The sequence below is a fragment of the Haemaphysalis longicornis genome, unplaced genomic scaffold (assembly GCF_048455015.1).
Source record: "Haemaphysalis longicornis isolate Haplotype H1 unplaced genomic scaffold, Haemaphysalis longicornis Haplotype H1 scaffold_7, whole genome shotgun sequence".
Taxonomy (NCBI): Eukaryota; Metazoa; Arthropoda; class Arachnida; order Ixodida; family Ixodidae; genus Haemaphysalis; species Haemaphysalis longicornis.
Genome location: NW_027526422.1, coordinates 143,670,054 through 143,688,584, shown reverse-complemented (window position 1 = coordinate 143,688,584; position 18,531 = coordinate 143,670,054). Strand labels below are relative to the sequence as shown.

The 18,531-nt window shown below is 45.8% G+C and overlaps 1 protein-coding gene across 4 annotated transcripts in view; it reads left to right on the top strand.

Annotated features, from left to right (window-relative positions):
• LOC144147094 (uncharacterized) overlaps window positions 1-18,531 on the top strand; it is a 228,279-nt gene that overhangs the window by 109,660 nt on the left and 100,088 nt on the right. For all 4 annotated transcript variants that reach the window (XM_077679144.1, XM_077679143.1, XM_077679146.1 and 1 more), the window contains exons 12-13: window positions 796-950; window positions 8,909-9,035. In XM_077679144.1, the coding sequence (XP_077535270.1) occupies window positions 796-950; window positions 8,909-9,035 (282 nt within the window). The remainder of the gene's footprint in view (window positions 1-795; window positions 951-8,908; window positions 9,036-18,531) is intronic.

The window sequence follows — 18,531 nt, the reverse complement described above, 5'->3', positions numbered from 1 at the left end:
GTTTTCTTGACTGCCAACCCTTACTTTTGTCTTATTTCAACGAGCCCCTGATTTCCTATTCTGATTCGCTACATGCATAGCGAGTACCTCTGTTCTGGCAGTCTTGGTGCCATAGGAAGCTTAAGAGGGTTCAACGCTAGTCGACCACTCTCGACATGCCGTAGACACTCGAGTAACGGCCCGGGGATTAAAAAGAAGGTCCCCTTCACCCTGAGTAGTCCGAGTGGCACTGGCTACCACCCCCAAGCGCAGGAAACAAAATTTCCTTAACATATATATCCAAGAAAGTGGAGGGTAAAATAGTCGCGCCGGTAGCATCGCACCAGCCCGGTATTCTGGAGGTGGTGGGTTCGGATCCCACCTACCGGGAATTTTTTCTACACTTTCTGTTTTTTTTAATTTTTTATCTGCTTCAATGACCTACCACACCCTCCCCTTTCCTTTTCGAGGTTTTCTTGTCTGCGAACTTTTATTTCTGTCTTATTTCAACGAGCCCCTCATTTCCTTGATATATATATATATATATATATATATATATATATATATATATATATATATATATATATATATATATGCCCACAAAGAACACTTGCACAGGTGTGTATTTAATTGCCTCCCTTTCGGTTGTTTGGGATGCATGTGCACTACCAAGCTGTGTTCAGTTTCAGTGCTTGTAGGCCGCAGATGCTTTAGTAAAAGTTTACGAAAAAATGTTCTCTTACGAATCTAAATGACCATGAGCTAGCTCGCATACCTACAGATTTTGTTCAAAGTATATGGATTGCTTTTTTGCAGGACGACAGCGGAAATACAGCTCTCCACGTCGCTGTTGCCCACGCTCTCCCGCGGATCGTAGAAGAGCTGCTCAGCCTTCCAAAAGTGGATCTTAGTCTTATGAACCAATATGGGCTTAACTGTCTTCATATGGCAGCTGTGAAAGGAAACGACCCGTAAGTAAAGCAATATTTCGCCATAATATTTTCTGGAGTGAGTGCCGCCTAAAGAGTTCTATTTAAAAATATTTAAACGAGAATGCAGTCACTAGAATACAGTGTGACGGCGGGCCTAACTTGTCGTAAGATATGACGAAATCCCCAGGGCATGTTTTCTTACTTAAAACGCATTAATGTCTTGTTTACCTATTGCCTGTTGGTGGATGGAGTGTATATAGAAAATATGACATGTCGGTGTAACCGGTGGTTCTTCCAGGTGCTGCAAACAAATGGACGGATAAAAGCTTATCGTGCAACTGAATTGTATTTGCAGCGCGTGCTCCACGGCTAATAAAATAGGGGTTATGAGGCGGGCTAGCCGCACTGCTGCGAACTCCATTTCTGACAAATACCTCGCGTATTCACGTGAGATAAACAGTAATAAACGGAGAAGCTCTTGTGAGAAATACTCATATTTTAAGTAGCCATCTTTAGGACCAGCATTTTTGCAAAATTAGCGCTTACTGCTACGTCCTCTTATTTTATCACTGGTAGTTCAACTACGAGTTGACGTTCTCAGGCACCTTGCTAAAGAGTTTTTTTTGCCAAGCATCGTTTGCAATATATTCTCAAGGGAAACCTCCCGAGACTGTGAAACAACGTCTAGACCTACCTTCTGATTTGAATTTCGGGAACCGTTACTAGTAGAAAACAATTTCGACAGTTTCCAGTGGAAATTTAGAACACAAACACAACAAAGATTATGCATTTTCTTGACTCATGTCAGGAACATATTAATATTTTGCTAATGTTGTTGAAAAGGGGAAATATTTCGTCATTGGAGTGCGCTCTGTTTTTTAAAGCAAAGCTTTCTTGTTCGAACCCAAGGCGACTCACACAAAAACACCCTGCAGAAATCCAACTATTTTGGACGCTTACGATTACGTGTCGTTTAGAGGACCGGTATACGAAGCATTTCGATTCCGAAGCTTTGTCCCGTTCACCTATCCCTGCTGACATTTTTAACTCGCCTGGTGATTAGCTCTCCCCATCTGTGACCACTATTGCAGCTGAGCAACGCAAGTGCCGTGCATCGTTTCTCTCATCATATTGCCATTCGATACTGACTAGGCAGCCAAAATTGTAGTGGTGCGCTAGCAAACATCCCTATTGCTGTACGTGATTAGCTACATTTTTTGTTTCTTTAGCTTAAGCTATATTCTTCCATTTTTATTCTTTTATGTTTTTACACAAACAATTTTTTCGTTGCCAATTTCTTGTATACCCACCTATCACCTAATGCCCCTTCTGTTGGGAAGCCTTGAGGGGAAAAAAATATACAAAAAATTAAACTACTATTTAGATGCCCTCATGGTTACCTATCCTTCCTCGACATTTTCAGCCCGACGTGTGTGCCTCTTTCCGCTCTTACCTTATGGGCAGTCATAGTAGCCTGCTTAAAACCTAGGAAGGTTTGTGCCTTCGTTACTTTTGGCACTGGACATACAATTTGGTCCGCAAAAACGTTTGACCTTACAAAATAACAAAATCAACTTGTCTTCCGTACATAATGACTGTTTTGTTGCGTTTGACCGTATTGGTATTGACCTGTACAGGCGGTGTACAGGTACACAGGGACCTGTACACAGGACCTGTACACAGGGAAAGTGTACTTAGTGGCGCGGACATTTTCTGGCGTCCAGCCGTTTAATCCTCGAGTTCACGTCTTTGCCGGGACTATATTGGGCAGTATAACAACACATGGGAAACATCTTACTCAGTCGCTCTGTATGCGTAGGTTGGCGAGTTTGCACAGGTAATTTTGAACAGAAACGCATTTGTATAGGCAACGCCCAATCTCATACGATGGAACAGACTGGTCACATTTCGCCGCAGCTTCACATTCAGTTTGAGCTGTAGGGCTGAGTCTAATATGCACCGCAGTGACCACTTCGTGTCCTGATCAAATCACGCCTCTTCGGACAATTGCTCCCTTAGATTCTGCATGGTGCTTCTTATATAATCGCCGAGCAGGGGCACGGCGAGCTTGTCACCTTTGTCATGCCATTGTTTAGCGAGTCTGTCTGCTCTCTAATTGCCTTTCATGCCGCTGTGACTGGGTACCCATTGAAAATATATACGACACGTCCTTTATCATGGGCTGTTGCAAGATGTTCGGCAGTCGTAAGTACCAATACACCGTACCGGTTTCCGCCCTGACATTTGTTAGTAGCACAAGTGCCGGGTTTGAGTCAGAGCAGACAACCCTCCTAGAACTCCACGGCCTTGTGGCAATAGACGTCTCAGCCTCTAGGATGGGACAGAGTTTTTAAATTGTCGAGTATGGTATGTGAGACAGTCGGAACATGTGCTCCTCACCTAATGCAGGCACTGTGAACGCGGAAGCTGAGCTACGTGCATTACAAAAACCATCCGTGTACACATGTTGCTTGTACACATAAGTGTTGTACATATGCATCATCACTGGTTGGGACAATGCATTGTATTCCGATTTTATACCAATGCCTTTAATTGCAGTCATGATGTTCGGCATCGTTCACACAGCCGTTTTTCATTCGGTCACCTCAGCGTCACGTCGCCGTTTCCCCTTATAAGCGACAGCTTCAAGCAGAAGGCGGTGGGACGGCGACAGAAAGCGGAGCTCTACGTTTCCGTTTGATCAACGTGACGGCAACATGCCCCAGAGTAAACCAGCAAATCAGAAAACATAATTTTGTACTGTTAAATCTAATCTATTTATTTTTGCGTGACAGCAATCTCGTCGCCTTGTGTCCTATATGCTACGACATTTTCTTTACTTCTGATATTACGCACGCTCAATTGTAGGCAAACCTGAAAACTAGGCAAACCACCCTGTACTCTGACGGAGAGCTCCAATACAAACACTACTCCGTAACGTCTCGTCGCGGTTTTTTGACGTCACGGTGCGTGGAGGAGAAGTTGACGGGCCCGCTGCAGTGGCTCAGTGGCTAAGGCGTTGTGCGGCGGCGCAGGAGGTCGCGGGTTTGATTCCCGGCCACGGCGGTCGCTTTTCTGATGGAGGCGGAAAGCAAAAACGCCCGTGCGTGCGACATTTCGGCACACGTTAAAGATCTCCAGGTGATCTAAAATAATTCGGAGCCCTCCATTACGGCGCACCACATCCCCAGCATTGCGTCCGCGCGTTAAACCCTACAATCAATCGAGAAGATGACGAATGTCTGAATGAGGCCTTAGGCTGCGGAAACAGCCAGAGAGGTTAACCACCAGGCCAACTTCTGAATCCAGCTCGTCTTGGTAATGGAAGCACCCACGCAACAGCGACGAAAGGACAAAAACTGTTGGTTCATTGGAAAGAAACACAAATGCATACTTGGAACTTTTCACGTGGTGCGTTCGCCTCGCCGAAGATAAAACCACTATTTAAGTTCCAGGGCATTAAGAGAGCGAAGCAACATACCAAGAAACCGCTACGATCGCAATGATTGGCACAGATGAAGGTATTACTTTACTTGTCTGTTATAAATATTTAAGCATATTAAGCATTTAAGCGTTTTTATGTTCTTGCAGACGTATATTCAGGCAGTACCCGTTTTGGCCTACGTAAGTGTGGCCAGAAGTCATCGGTATAAGATGAATAACACACGTTGCACAACACACAAAGGGGGCGGAATATATCACTTGGCATGCGTCGTTTCTTGGTGGCTCCTAGGTTGAAGGTAACATTCTCTCTGTTTTGCCGCATAACTTGGTCAGTTTGTTTGGTGCCGGGAAAAACAATGTTTGAGTCATACGGGTTCGCAAATTTTTTAACCCGTGCGATGTCTTGTGCATATACGGAATACTGACAGGTTATTTACACTTCTTTTTATTGTCGTTCGCCCCCATAATATTTCGCGCCTTTTATTAACTGCAGAACTATCTCGTGAATGACAAATTGTGTGCGGGCATCGCTCATAAAAGAGTGCACCAAAAAATCTTCAGTAGTTTCACAAGCCAGCTAGAAGATACTAAATGGGGCCCGTTTTTCACAATCTGTCATTCGCAAGGTAAATATCAAGTTGTGTCTATTTATACCTTGTAAAATTGACTTTCATGATTTTATCGTCGGCGAAATGAACGCACCACGTGATCAGTTGTAAGTATCTTCTTGCGTTTCTTTACAATATACAAATAGTTGAGAGTTAGTGCCGTGTTGCTCTTGTTTGTTTTTTCTTACGTCGTGGTTGTGTGAGCGCTTACACCACTGAGATGAAAAGTTACCAACTATCCCAGTTGTCCCGTCTATAGCAGTACATCTGAATTCAGGAAGGAGGGCCCTATAGTCGTCGAGCATAGAAGAGATCCTGGGGCCAGTGTGTGTCCTTTATGCGTCTCAAAGTGGGTGGCAAGCATGCTACGAGAATATTCTGAATAGGTGACGTGCTATTTCTCTTAGCCCGAATAGCCCAGTAGAACACTTCCGTGCTTCTGCCATCACAAGGGGGCGTGACGTTACTTTGGGAGCCTCAAACAGACTCGGAGACTTCTCGATATTATTTGGGTTTTTTTTCTCCGGAATATGGTAAACAATTCAGAACTGCCAAAAAGTATCCGATAGCGATCTCACAAAAGCGCCGTGCAGTTTAGGGAGAACAGACGTGGAGGTTCCCAATGGGCTTTCGCTAGGTGACCCAAAACGCGAACGATGTTGTTCACCATGGTCTCCTGAGTGCGCCCATGGTGTGACAAGGAGAGCCTCCCATGTACTATTATGCCGAGCAAACTGTGGTTTCTCACAAACTGCAATGATCTTCCACCTAGGCATATATTAGATCCCTTCAATTTTTTTATTGTCAACGGCAGTACTGCTGACTATGGAAGCTTGAAACGTCATCAATTACGCGTCGCAATTTGGCTTGAATTACTTCCAGTGACTGTAGGGATGTCAAAAGGGAGATGCCAGTGTAAATAGAATAGTGAAGAAGAAATAGGCAAAAAAGAAAAAGGAAAGAATGTAGAATAGTTACAGCAAATTCAGTTATTGGCATACGAGGTTTAGGTGTTTAGGTTTGTCGCCCGTAGAGGGCGTAAGAGTTATTTAGCCACATTCTCAGCGGATAACAGAAAAGGCGAGTGACACAACCTTCTCCTCCGAAATTGGCCGCCGAGAGTTCAGGTTGCTCAGTGGTTGACGACAGCTTCTTTCTTGCAGGCGAGTAGCGTGGGCACTCGCAGAAAACGTGGCGTATCGTCTCCGGCGTGCCGCATATTTCTCATTCCTCACTACCTGCTATTCCTATTAGGTATGAGCAAACATTTGTGAATGCCACTCCCAGCCACGGACGCCAAAAGAGTTGCGTCAGACCATGGTAGGCTTAGTGGAACGGGACGTTGTAGCTGCGGGTTAAGAGCACCAATATTTGCACATGTAAATTCTTCTGTAAACCATTCAGATTGCTGTTTCCCGGGCAATATGCGGAGGGCCTTAGATGCGTCAGTCTTAGACAATAGAATGAGTACAGTCGTCGCTGTTTGATGCGCCATACGGGCGGCCGCGTTCGCACTGTTGCCGACAATGTTGCAGTGACTGTGAAGCCATTGCAGGGTAACATCAAGACCCGCCTGGGCAGCACGGTCGTACACTGTTGTTATATCTGCCAGGAGCTGTTCGTGAAGTCCCCAGCACAATGCTGACTTCAGTGACTGAAGTGCATGCTTTGATTCACCGAAGAGAGCTCATTTGGGGCATAAACTTTGCTCGATGGTGTGAAGAGCGTTACGGATGGGCGTAAGTTCTGTAGCCGTAGAGGTTGTAGGATTGGTTATCTTGAATTCCCTGGACAGCTACATTCGCAATATAATAAAGGCGCCGGCTGAACCCGACGATGTTACCGAGCCATCAGAGCATACATGGCTTCGGTCACTGTGTGTCGCGTGGAGGTGCGTCAAAGTTAGCTCTGTTGCAGGGCTCGTATTCGAGGATAACGTTATTTCTTTACTCCTGGTATATTTTGGCCCACTCGGGGCTGCATCACACACCACAGCGGAAGGAGCTCTCGCATCGTCAGCGTACCATTCCATGACATGCAGGTTTTGTGGGCAGCTACTACCCTTGCGAATGTCGCCCGGTGACGGGCTGCTAGTACCCGCGAGGTGATGATCAGGTAGTGTTTGAGGTGCCTCATATGTGTCCTCAGTTTTTTAATGAGAAATCTTCATTCAAGTAATAGGAGTCTGAAGTCATGGCTTTTTGTATTAGGGTGCTGGTGCGCGCTATCACCTGGACGAGCCAAGGTTATTACTGCACAAAATTCTTCCCCAATGGAGGCATCAGCAACGCTAACACATGCCGCTAAATAGCAAAAAGGATGCAATTGGGTGCCAGGAGAACGAAAAGTGCGCACAACAATCCACATTTTCGACGCGTCGTCGTTAGATCACAACGACTCAACATTCGTTCCACTTTTTAAAGACACCTTTCGATGTTGCTTTTGCACCTTTGCGAGAATACCCTTGGCTTTGTTGTGATGGTCAGTCTATCCAAACCTAGGATACTAACCTTGAGCTCCTCTCCTAATGGCGCGCAGTCGTTCGTATTCTCCGTCGATGCCTCTGTACCCTGGTGGCACGGGCACCTCCTGGGTCGCCCGGTCTAGGGGCTGTTTGAGGGTAGATGTGAAATCGTCTGCATGGCAAACCTTCTCGAGGTGTTCGGTGTTGAAATGTTTGAGGGCAGCCCAGTTTACTATTCGTTCTGTGTGGCGAAGTAGTGTACACCCGAGAATCAGATGGCGGATGGAAATAGGGTAGTGGTCACTATCACTGGTACCTACATCCATAGTCCAATCTGCACCAGAAGTCAGGTCCGACGAACAAAGTGAAATGTCCAATACACTGCTACACCAACGGCCACGCAGACACGTCGATGAGCTGTGGTTTATCCCTTTATAATCCTAGTCGTCTAATAGTCTGGCTATCTGTCTTCCAGAGTTGCCTCTGGGGCTGCTGTTCCATAACTCATGTTGAGCATTGAAATCTCCGCAACGAATAATGATGCTTCTCTCTAGCCAACAGATATCGCTAAGATGAGACAAAGCTATTATAGTATGCGGAAGATTGTACCCACTCGCTATTGTAATGGTTGCGTTACTAAATACCACCTTGCACCGCAAAAAATCTGGGGCATAGGTAGACGATGATGCAACAAGCACAGGTGGTATATCTTTCCATACACACAACATTGCCCGGATTGGCGCAACATCTCCGTGTGATGTGTACAAAACATTATTTGCAAAACAAAAGTTTGGCTCTGTGCCGGATTCTGAAATGCACAATGCAGGGAATTTATATTGCACTAAAGATTGACGGAAATCTCACATTTTCTTTCTTAAGCCATTAAAGTTCCACTGAAATATTTCACACCATCTATACCAATTGTCCTTTAAATTGGTTTCCTTGACCCCGTTGAATTAGAGCTTGTTCCATTTCCAGCGGGGTGTTCACTTCAAATAGTTTGTTGTGCTCCATATTTCGCAAAATTGCCGTTTTATTTCCTTAGACAAAAGTGACGGTTCGAAAGATTTAGGGGATCTTTCAATGCCTCCGTCATGGTTTGATATCGTGGGATATTACCACCACCGTATCTGGGATATTTTCTCAGATTGTCAGGAGCAGTGTGAAAAGCCAATACCTCAAACAGGGACTTCTAGGCTTCCCTCTTACATCGTGCTCCCGCCCTGACCTCTGCAACTCCTCCTGTTTTCAACACTATTGTAGTTACATGGATTTAAATCTATGTTCTATGCCTTTAGTGCACTAAAATTTCGGTCGCCCCAATATTTACACTCGCGGAATTCCCTAAACTGTCCACTTTTTGTAAAATTTCTCTTAACTATGGCACAAGCCAAACCCGCTGACTAATTCATACTTCAAGCCTAATGAAAGCGAAAACGCATGTGTTGTGGCTTACGCTACTTTGTTCTCATTTCGTTTAGAGCTGTGGACATGATCCTGTGGAAGAACTGTGAGCTTGCGTATGTTCAAGAAGAAGGAGGATATGCTGCCATACATTTCGCAGTGTTCGCAGGCCACTACCACATTGTGGAGACCCTGCTCACGAAGGTAGGTCAACAAAATTTCATTATAAATAATCCTATGATCAGAAGGGCACGCCTTAAATTTTCTGGCACTTTGTTGCATAGGTGTTACCGTTCTTTGAAGCCAAAGGTGCCTTGGTTGTTCTGATTGTTTTCCACACACCTGAGTGTTGCGACGTTCCCAACATATAACAATTTGCACACATTTTTGCCGGGGTAAAATCATTAGTGGTAGTGTCATTCCGCAATGTTATTTTTTATTTTCGGTTGAATGGTTTTCTTAAATTAAAAAAAAAGTCATTGCCAACGTTTAATCCTTATCCGCAAGGATAGGCACAATCTCACAACAGATACGGAATATTTTGGCCAAGCTGCTTGGGCGAACAGAGATTATGCGCAGTTTTGGGCATTATTTGGGCTGGAAGAGAATTAAAGGAATGTTATAAAATGTCATTTCTGGGAAGCTAGATTTACCTTCATTACAGATGCAAATTTTCATTGGGCAAACCCGCCGCAATGGCTCAGTAGGAAAGGCGTTTTTCAGCCTAGCCCCCCGGTGCACGTTAAGATCCCCAGGTGGTGTAAGTAAATCCGGAGCGACAAGACGTGGGTGGATTCCCGGCAGTGGCGGCAGCTTTTCTGATGGAGGCGAAAAAATGCCCCTTTTGTAAGAGCTCGAGGCGCAAGTTAAAGATCCGCAGGTGGTAAAAATTATTCTGAAGCAATCCACTGCAGCGCGCCTCATCGCCTGCGTAGCGTCTGCGTGTTAAACCTCATAAAGGATCAATCAATATAGTGCTGCTACTTTGCCAATCGAGAACGTTTAGGCTCTCATTCGAATGCATACTGAAGTGAACACAGAGCCTTCAGATTATATGACGAGCTATACAACATCAGAAATATTTGAACATGGAACCTGATTTGGTGAAATACTTAGTGTCTTCAATACGGCCCCATTTTCACTGGCACATATTCGATATTTTCGTTTCCTATAAGTACCACCTAGAATCGTCACTTTCCGCAAGGCTCTCTTAGCTCGTCTAGCAGCATGCTTCGTCCCGCGAAATTCCATCGGTCTGGGTAACCTGTGCTTGCTAAGTATTCATGCATCGAAGCCACCGTTTAACAGATAATTGAAGCAATTCGCATTAAGAGACGACCAAAATCCGACTGTTTATTCAATATTCGCTTTCTTACCCTGTCGACAGCGTTTCACATAACCCAATTCTTTACGAAGTTATGCTTCGCACCGCTTTCTCATGTCTTCCTCGGGATACCCTTCTATTCCCGCTTGTCAATTCTTTATTTCATGCGTTTCTGTGTCTCAATGACGCCACACGAAACGTTGAATGGCTTGCAATAGTCGTATATTACGTGATTTTGTTTGTAATGAAACGCATACGGACCATACTTAGCTGTGCATAGCTGTAGCACACTGGATTGTCGTTGGAGGCGGCCGGCGAGGTAGTGTGTCCGAACCCACGTTTCATTTGGTTGCGCTGGCTGTGCCGCGGTAAGAACAAAGTGCGCAGAACAGGGTGCTGTTCCAGAACAACAGATGAGCTCTGGTTCTTTCTGTACGCTTCAACTTGACGGGGCCCACGCCGCAGAACCGTTGCGGTGTCACCAAGAAAATTGTGTGGTTCGCGCTACGCAATCAGCAGCTACACGTAAGCACTTGGAGGATCTCTCCGTTCTCTCTCCCGAAGCTGGAGGGAGAGAAGCCGCCCCTGCGACATCACGTTGCCCTGTACCCGCCGCGGTGGCTCAGTGGCTAATCAGTTGTGCTGCTGAGCACCAGTACGCGTGCTCGATTCACGGCCGCAGCGGCCGCTTTTCTGATGGAGGCGAAAAGCGAGAATGGCCGTGTGCACGAGCTTTCGCCGCACGTTAAAGATTCCTAGGAGGTTAAAATTATTCCAGAGTCCTCCACTATAGCTCGCCTTGTCGTGTCCGTTGCGTCGGCACGTACACCTTACGATTAACTGCGTCCTCTATCGGAGGTTATGTAAAAAACCCCGCCAAATGGTAAATTTTCACCTTCACCACGCAAGAACACAGAAGGACAAGAAAGGGAGTACGTGCGCTCAACTTCAACTATATTTTTAGTGGAGGTACGCGAAAATTCAAAGGCAATGGGCGAACAAAATAAATGATAAAAATAATATAAAAAGAAGCCCGATAAAACCTGTTGTGCCGGTGCACGGAGTCACGGAAGTTACTCTACTGAATACGCACCATCTTCGTCACGACGTGACAAAAAGTCGCCATAACGAACGAGTCACCCTTTCGCGCGCCACCTTCACCGTCCTTTTTTCGCAACTTCAAAACAGGAATGCCGTATCAATAAAAGGATGGTAACAGCATTCCTTGCACTGCGTCGAAAACTAGCGTTTACACCCTGTCTTGAGCAAATTACAGTACTTGAGTAGATTTCTTTAGTAGATTGCAATTCGTATGTGAAAATTGAAAAACGCCCCGCTCGGCCAAAACAACAGCCACTGACCTTCAGGAGATGCAGCAAACAACATTCGATTTGCAAGGAATGATTGCTTACCCATGTTTTACACCGTATCGGTTTTCTCGGCCCTTTTTAGTAACACTAATTAATGGAGGGTGAAATACCGTTTGGCATGTCTTTTTGCCACGTTGACGCCGTACTTGCTCCCGAATTTCCTGAACCGATGCGATGAAGTTTGGCGACAAGCGATAACAGCAAATGTTTACTTCTTTTTTTTTCTTCGCTCCACCATATGCAAGACAAAACTTTTTCTTCACTAAGCGCAACAACTTTTGACAGGCTGACACAATGACTCCGTCACCATAGCCAGCAATGCTGAGTATGCATAGCTGTAGCACACTGGATTGTCGTTGGAGGCAGCCGGCGAGGTATTGTGTCCGAACCCACGTTTCATTTGGTTGCGCTGGCTGTGCCGCGGTAAGAACAAAGTGCGCAGAACAGGGTGCTGTTCCAGATGGGTGCCAAGTGTCTTCTGAGCGCGAGCTGGCTGATACCGCTAATGGCGATGTAGCTGATCAAGATGACGACAATGACGTCGCTACTTTGTCAACTGCCTTAAGTCAAATAATCAAAGATTTGTTTTTTAAAACATCGAGTCTAGTTTTGTTACTTAGCTATGGAGGCTCAGAAAAGTGGCTATGGTAACGGAATCATCATGTCAGCCTCTCAAAAGCTGTTGCAGTTGCTGAAGAACAATGTGTCTCCAACATGTGAAGGATGGAGGAGGCACATTGGAGGTTCTAGACAAAACCAGCTTAGTCTAGAACCCCAGAATGCATGTCCGGAAAGTGCACCTATTAGGGGCGAAGCTCCTTAAGGCGTGGGTCTGTCCATCCTCGACGTATGTATATAGCCACCTCTAGTTTAGTTCTTGGATTGTTTACTAGATGGCGTGGCTACCTCTAGTTTAGTTCTTGGATTGTTTACTAGATGGCGGGGAGCATTGTAATAAAATTCGTTCGCTGTTGGCGCGCGCTCGGAGTCGCCCGATGGATGAGGCTGCAGATGTGCGAGCCCGCGAGGCAGAAGCGCTCCGTGAAGCTGCGCGACGCCGCCGCCAAGATCCTGCCGTACGAGAGCGGGAGGCCGAAGAGTGTCGTCTGGCTGCGCGACGACGTCGCCAAGATCCCAGCGTTCGAGAACGAGAGGCCCAAGCGTCACGGCAACGGCGCGAGGACCCTGCCGTACGCGAAGCGGCACGGCTGCGGCGCGAAGAGGATCTCCAAAACGTCAGAGAACGGGAAGCGGCGAGAAAGCGCGCGTATCGGCAGGCAGACCCCGATGCAGTGAGAGCTCGTGAGGCGTCTGCAAAACGCATCAGGCGAGCTCAGCCCCAAGATGCCGACGCGCGGTTTAAGCGAGACTTTCTAGACGTTACGTTCGGACACAGATGTAGTGGGCGAACTTTCACTGAAGAGTCACGGTTTTGCCGATGATTTCCCATCAGGAGCTTCGCCCACTCATCATCATTCACCCCGTGGATATGCTGTGAATTTTTTTTTTTTTGGGGGGGGGGCGCTTCCCTCCTGGCATTGTCTGGACTGCTGGACACGAGGAGCTGAAGGGAAACGAGAGGGTCGTTCAGCTGCGCCAGATCTTACAAACCGCGCGGCTAACCGTCCTAGCCTTCTGGAGCCCCTCCCGAGTGCCTTTGGCGAATGCCTCACTGTCAAAGAGGAGAACCAGCCCATTTCCCCAAACTGGACAAGAATATTACTGGCACAGAAGCTCAGTGAGGCAAATACAGACGAACACTTACCCTAACAAATCCCGGCTATCCAAAATGTTCCCTCAAACGCACACACACGCTTGCACTAAATGCGGAAACCCTTTCAACATATTTCATGCAACCTGGGCCTGCTCTATCATCTGGCCTTCAGGAAACGACACCACAAACACGGTCGCGCTACGGGAGGTAGCTGCTTCCAGCTCTGACTTTGGGATTCAGAAGGACTTAATTCTTCGAGCCCGGACCAGAGGTCGGCAAACTCACTCATGAGTCCACTCACTCAGACTCATTTGGACTCAAACTCACGCGTGAGTTTGAGTTTGAGTGAGCGCGAGGCTAGTGTGGCATGGTGAGTTTGAGCTTGAGTGAGTTTGAGCCGAGTGATCACGACTGAGTTTGAGTCCGATTGAGTTTGAGTCCATTTTGAGTTCTGAGTACATTTTGAGTTTGAGTCCATTTTGAGTTCTGAGTACATTTTGAGTTTGAGTCCATTTTGAGTTCTGAGTACATTTTGAGTTTGAGTCCATTTTGAGTTCTGAGTACATTTTGAGTTTGAGTCCATTTTGAGTTCTGAGTACAATTTGAGTTTGAGTCCATTTTGAGTTCTGAGTACATTTTGAGTTTGAGTCCATTTTGAGTTCTGAGTACACTTTGAGTTTGAGTCCATTTTGAGTTCTGAGTACATTTTGAGTTTGAGTCCATTTTGAGTTTGAGTTCATTTTGAGTTCTGAGTACAATTTGAGTTTGAGCTCATTTTGAGTTCTGAGTACATTTTGAGTTTGAGTCCATTTTGAGTTTGAGTCCATTTTGAGTTCTGAGTACATTTTGAGTTTGAGTCCATTTTGAGTTCTGAGTACATTTTGAGTTTGAGCACATTTTGAGTTTGATTACATATTGAGTTTTGAGTACATTTTGAGTTCTGAGTAAATAGGAGTTTTAAGTCCATTTGGAGTTTGAGTACATATGAGTAGCCTAGCAGGCAGCTATGGTTGGCTGTTAAGTTTCATGCGTCACTGTGGGCTCGGAATTCAAGTTACCTGCGGGTATGGCACCAATCGCGATCTGCATGATCGGTTGGGAGGGAGGTGGTGTCTGATTTTTTTTAGTTTCTTGTTGAATTTTTATGGCCATAAGCACTTGCTGTATACCTAATTTTCGCGGCTGGGCGCGTGATTGATAATTGACTGGTGAGGTCATAAAAAAGGGTTGTCTTAACTTTTCCTCCTGACGAATCCACTAAGAGCGTGGGAAAGGGTGGTGGGAAAGCACACGGCGGCGCTGGCGTGCTGGTTGTTCGCCTGCTACTGTTAACGGCTTGATATACTAGGGGTCACAAAGGAAGAGGTGAGAGCCGGGGGGAAATGGGGGCGGGGCTGTCCTTTCTACTGTTTCAAATGAATTAGCTGAATTGACTGGGCAGCGCCCCTTAAGACAGAATAATGACCACATTAGATTGGGTGAAAAGTGAAACTGATGAGGCGAAGGCGTGTAAGGTATCAAATGAAAGGTCCGGATTAACGGAATCACGCGGGGTAAATAAAAAAAATGCTTCCTGATTGTAGTCATCAGGCAGTCATAATGAGTCATAGATTGGGTTAAAATTCAAAATGACGCTGCGAGGGCATGTGGGGAATGAAATTCAAGGTCTCGGATGTGGGGAATCATTCGGGACGAACATGAGATATGGATATATCATGACGTAGTCATGGTAAATCAAAGATTCGGTTAAAATTCCGGTTCATGACGCTAGGGCGTATCAAATTAAAGGTCTCGATGAGGGTAATCACGTGCTTCCTGATTATTATCATGACATAGTCAAAATGGGTCATAAATTAGGTTAAAATTCACAATGATGCCACTGGGTGTCCGGGGTACCAAATTGACGGTTCCGATAAGGAAAATCACGTGGTACAAAAATGTGGTAGGGCTATATCATGAGATAGTCATGGTTAGTCATTGATTGGTTTAACGTTCAAATTGATTCCGCTAGGATGTGATGGGTATCAAATCAATGGTCTTGATGAGCCGAATCACGTGGGAGAAATACAAAAATGCTTCATGGTTATAACCATTAGATTGTCATGGCGAGTCTTATATTGGGGTAAAATTCGAAGTGACCCCGCTAGGGAGTGTAGGGTATCAAATTTACGGTCTTGAAGAGGGGAATCACGTGGTACAATTAAAAAAAAGGCTTCGTAGTTCGAATCATGAGATGGTCATTATGAGTCATAGATGGGGTTAAATTCAAGGTGAGGCCGCTGAAGCATGTGGGGCGTCAAATTGAAGGTTCCAGTTAGGGGAATCATGTCGGACACCTAAATAATGCGTCCTGGTTACAGTCATGAGTCATGGTTAGTTTGACTGGTATGAATTCCATATGACCCTGCTAGGGTGTGTGGGGTATCAAATTAAAGGTCTCGTCGAGGGGGTCACGTGGGACAAATATGAAAATGCTTTCTGGTTATAATTATGAGGATATCGCAAAAGGTATACAGCAAAAGGTACACACTCTCACTCACACTCTCACTCACACTCACACTCACACTCACACTCACACTCTCACTCTCACTCTCACTCTCACTCACTCACTCACACTCTCACTCTCACTCACACTATCACTCACACTCTCACTCACACTCACACTCTCACTCACACTCACACTCACACTCTCACTCTCACTCTCACTCACACTCACACTCTCACTCTCACACTCTCACTCACACTCACACTCACACTCTCACTCTCACTCACACTCACACTCACACTCTCACTCTCACTCACTCTCACTCTCACTCTCACTCACACTCTCACTCTCACTCTCACTCTCACACTCTCTCACTCACACTCACACTCACACTCTCATTCACACTCACACTCACACTCTCACTCTCACTCACTCTCACTCTCACTCTCACTCTCACTCTCACTCACACTCTCACTCTCACTCTCACTCACACTCTCACTCTCACTCTCACTCACACTCTCACTCTCACTCTCACTCACACTCACACTCTCACTCTCACTCACACTCACACTCACACTCACTCCCACTCCCACTCTCACTCCCACTCCCACTCCCACTCTCACTCCCACTCCCACTCTCACTCTCACTCTCACTCACTCACACTCTCACTCTCACTCTCACTCAGTCACACTCTCACTCACTCACACTCACACTCTCACTCTCACTCTCACACTCTCAATCTCACACTCTCAAACTCTCACTCTCACTCTGTGACTGTCTCAATCTCTGTGAGGCCATGTGAGTTCTGAATTCATTTTGAGTTCTCAGCCCATTTTGAGTTCTGAGTTCATTTTGAGTTTTGAGTACATTTTGAGTTTTGAGTCCATTTTGAGTTTGAGTACATTTTGAGTTTTGAGTACATTTTGAGTTTTGAGTACATTTTGAGTTTGAGTACATTTTGAGGTTTGAGTACATTTTGAGTATTGAGTTCACTTTGAGTTTGAGTACATAATGAGTTTTAAGTCCATTTTGAGTTTTGAGTACATTTTGAGTTTGAGTACATTTTGAGTTTTGAGTCCATTTTGAGTTTGAGTTCACTTTGAGTTTGAGTACATTTTGAGTTTTGAGTCCATTTTGAGTTTTGAGTTCATTTTGAGTTTGAGTACATTTTGAGTTCTGAGTCCATTTTGAGTTTGAGTACACTTTGAGTTTGAGTACATTTTGAGTTTTGAGTACATTTTGAGTTTTAAGTCCGAATTGAATTTGAGTACATTTTGAGTTTGAGTACATTTTGAGTTTTGATTACATTTTGAGTTTGAGTACATTTTGAGTTCTGAGTACCTTTTGAGTTTTGAGTCCGAGTGAGTTCTGAGTTTTGAGCTCAATGTGAGTTTGAGTTTGAGTGAGCGCAGATGTGCTGCTCAGCATTGAGTCTGAGTTTGAGTGAGTGGTGATTCGAAATAAAAAAATTGTGAGTGAGTTTCAGTGAGCCGCGCCAACTTTGCCGAGGTATGGCCCGGACAGGAGCAGAAAAGTTTCGGGCCCTGAAAGAAGGGCACCATTGCCATAAAAATCGCGACACCTCCTTTTTTCCTAATAAACATTTATCTCCCCCTCTCTCCTCCTGGCATGTCTAACTCTTATGGAAGGCCTACATCCACGGGAGCATTCTGCGGGATCGCGCTCAGCAACGCCATGAAAAGGCGCTGCTCGGAACAAAGCAGGGGAATTTCACGGGTGAAACCGCAGGCTTGGCTGATTGAGTACCTCCATGCAACTAGGAAGGACGGACGGAACAGTACAGGAATGGCAAGGAGGTTAACCAGGTTAATGTCCGATTGGCTCCCTACTCCGGGAGTAAGCAATACGGGAGATGAATGGGAAAGAAAGGACAGCGGTACATATTAAAGAGAACATTAGGGGAATAAAATTTAAAAACAAAAAACAAAAGGCGTGATCCTGACAACTAGAGAGGCTGTACAAAGCACACACACAAAACAAGAAAATGCACAAAACTAAGGCGGTACACTGTTACAATTGGCGAACTAAGGGTACTACACTGTAGTAATGTCCCTACAATCATTCAGAAAGGTCCGTGTGTTTCAAAAAGCGAATGAAGGCTTTCTGCGCTTTTTCCGCCTGTGACGGACAAAATTTTCTGGTCTGTAAAGGGGCTGTCATCGAGTCAGCGAAATGTGGTGGAGAGCTGTTGCCGCGGCGTTCTGAATCGGTCACAATATCACAGAATGTGTTCAATTGTCTCTTCGTTGGCGCACACATCACAAGCAGGACTCTTGGCCATGCCAATAGTATAGGAGTTAGCACCGAAGAAGGCAACATCTAGGCACACGCGACAAAATAAGGTTCCGTCCGAGCGTGGCACGTCTGTAGGTAGGTGGCGCTGCAAATCGTGGTCGACGGAGTGAAGAGGAGCGTCCGAGAACTTTGGAGTGTTCGACTTAGCGACAGTGACTTCGCGGGCAACGGACCCCAGCGTCCTTGCTGCATCAGTGCCTCATAGACGGATGCAGGTCAATGTGGCACTTTTGTCGGCGCTATGACCAGCTCTATCCGCATGTTCGTTTCCAGTAAGGCCGCAATGGCTTGTGAGCCACGACAGAGCAATATCATGCACATGCCTTAATACTGCGTCATTTAAGCACCAAATTTTAGACACAAGTTTTGGTATGGGCCACGGTGGGGGGCAGACTGAATTCACTGAAGAGCGGGTGTTGAGTGGCAGAGCAGAGCCCATTTTTCTGGCGATTCCCGCTGGATGAATGGAAGGGCCACCCGAATAGCTGTCA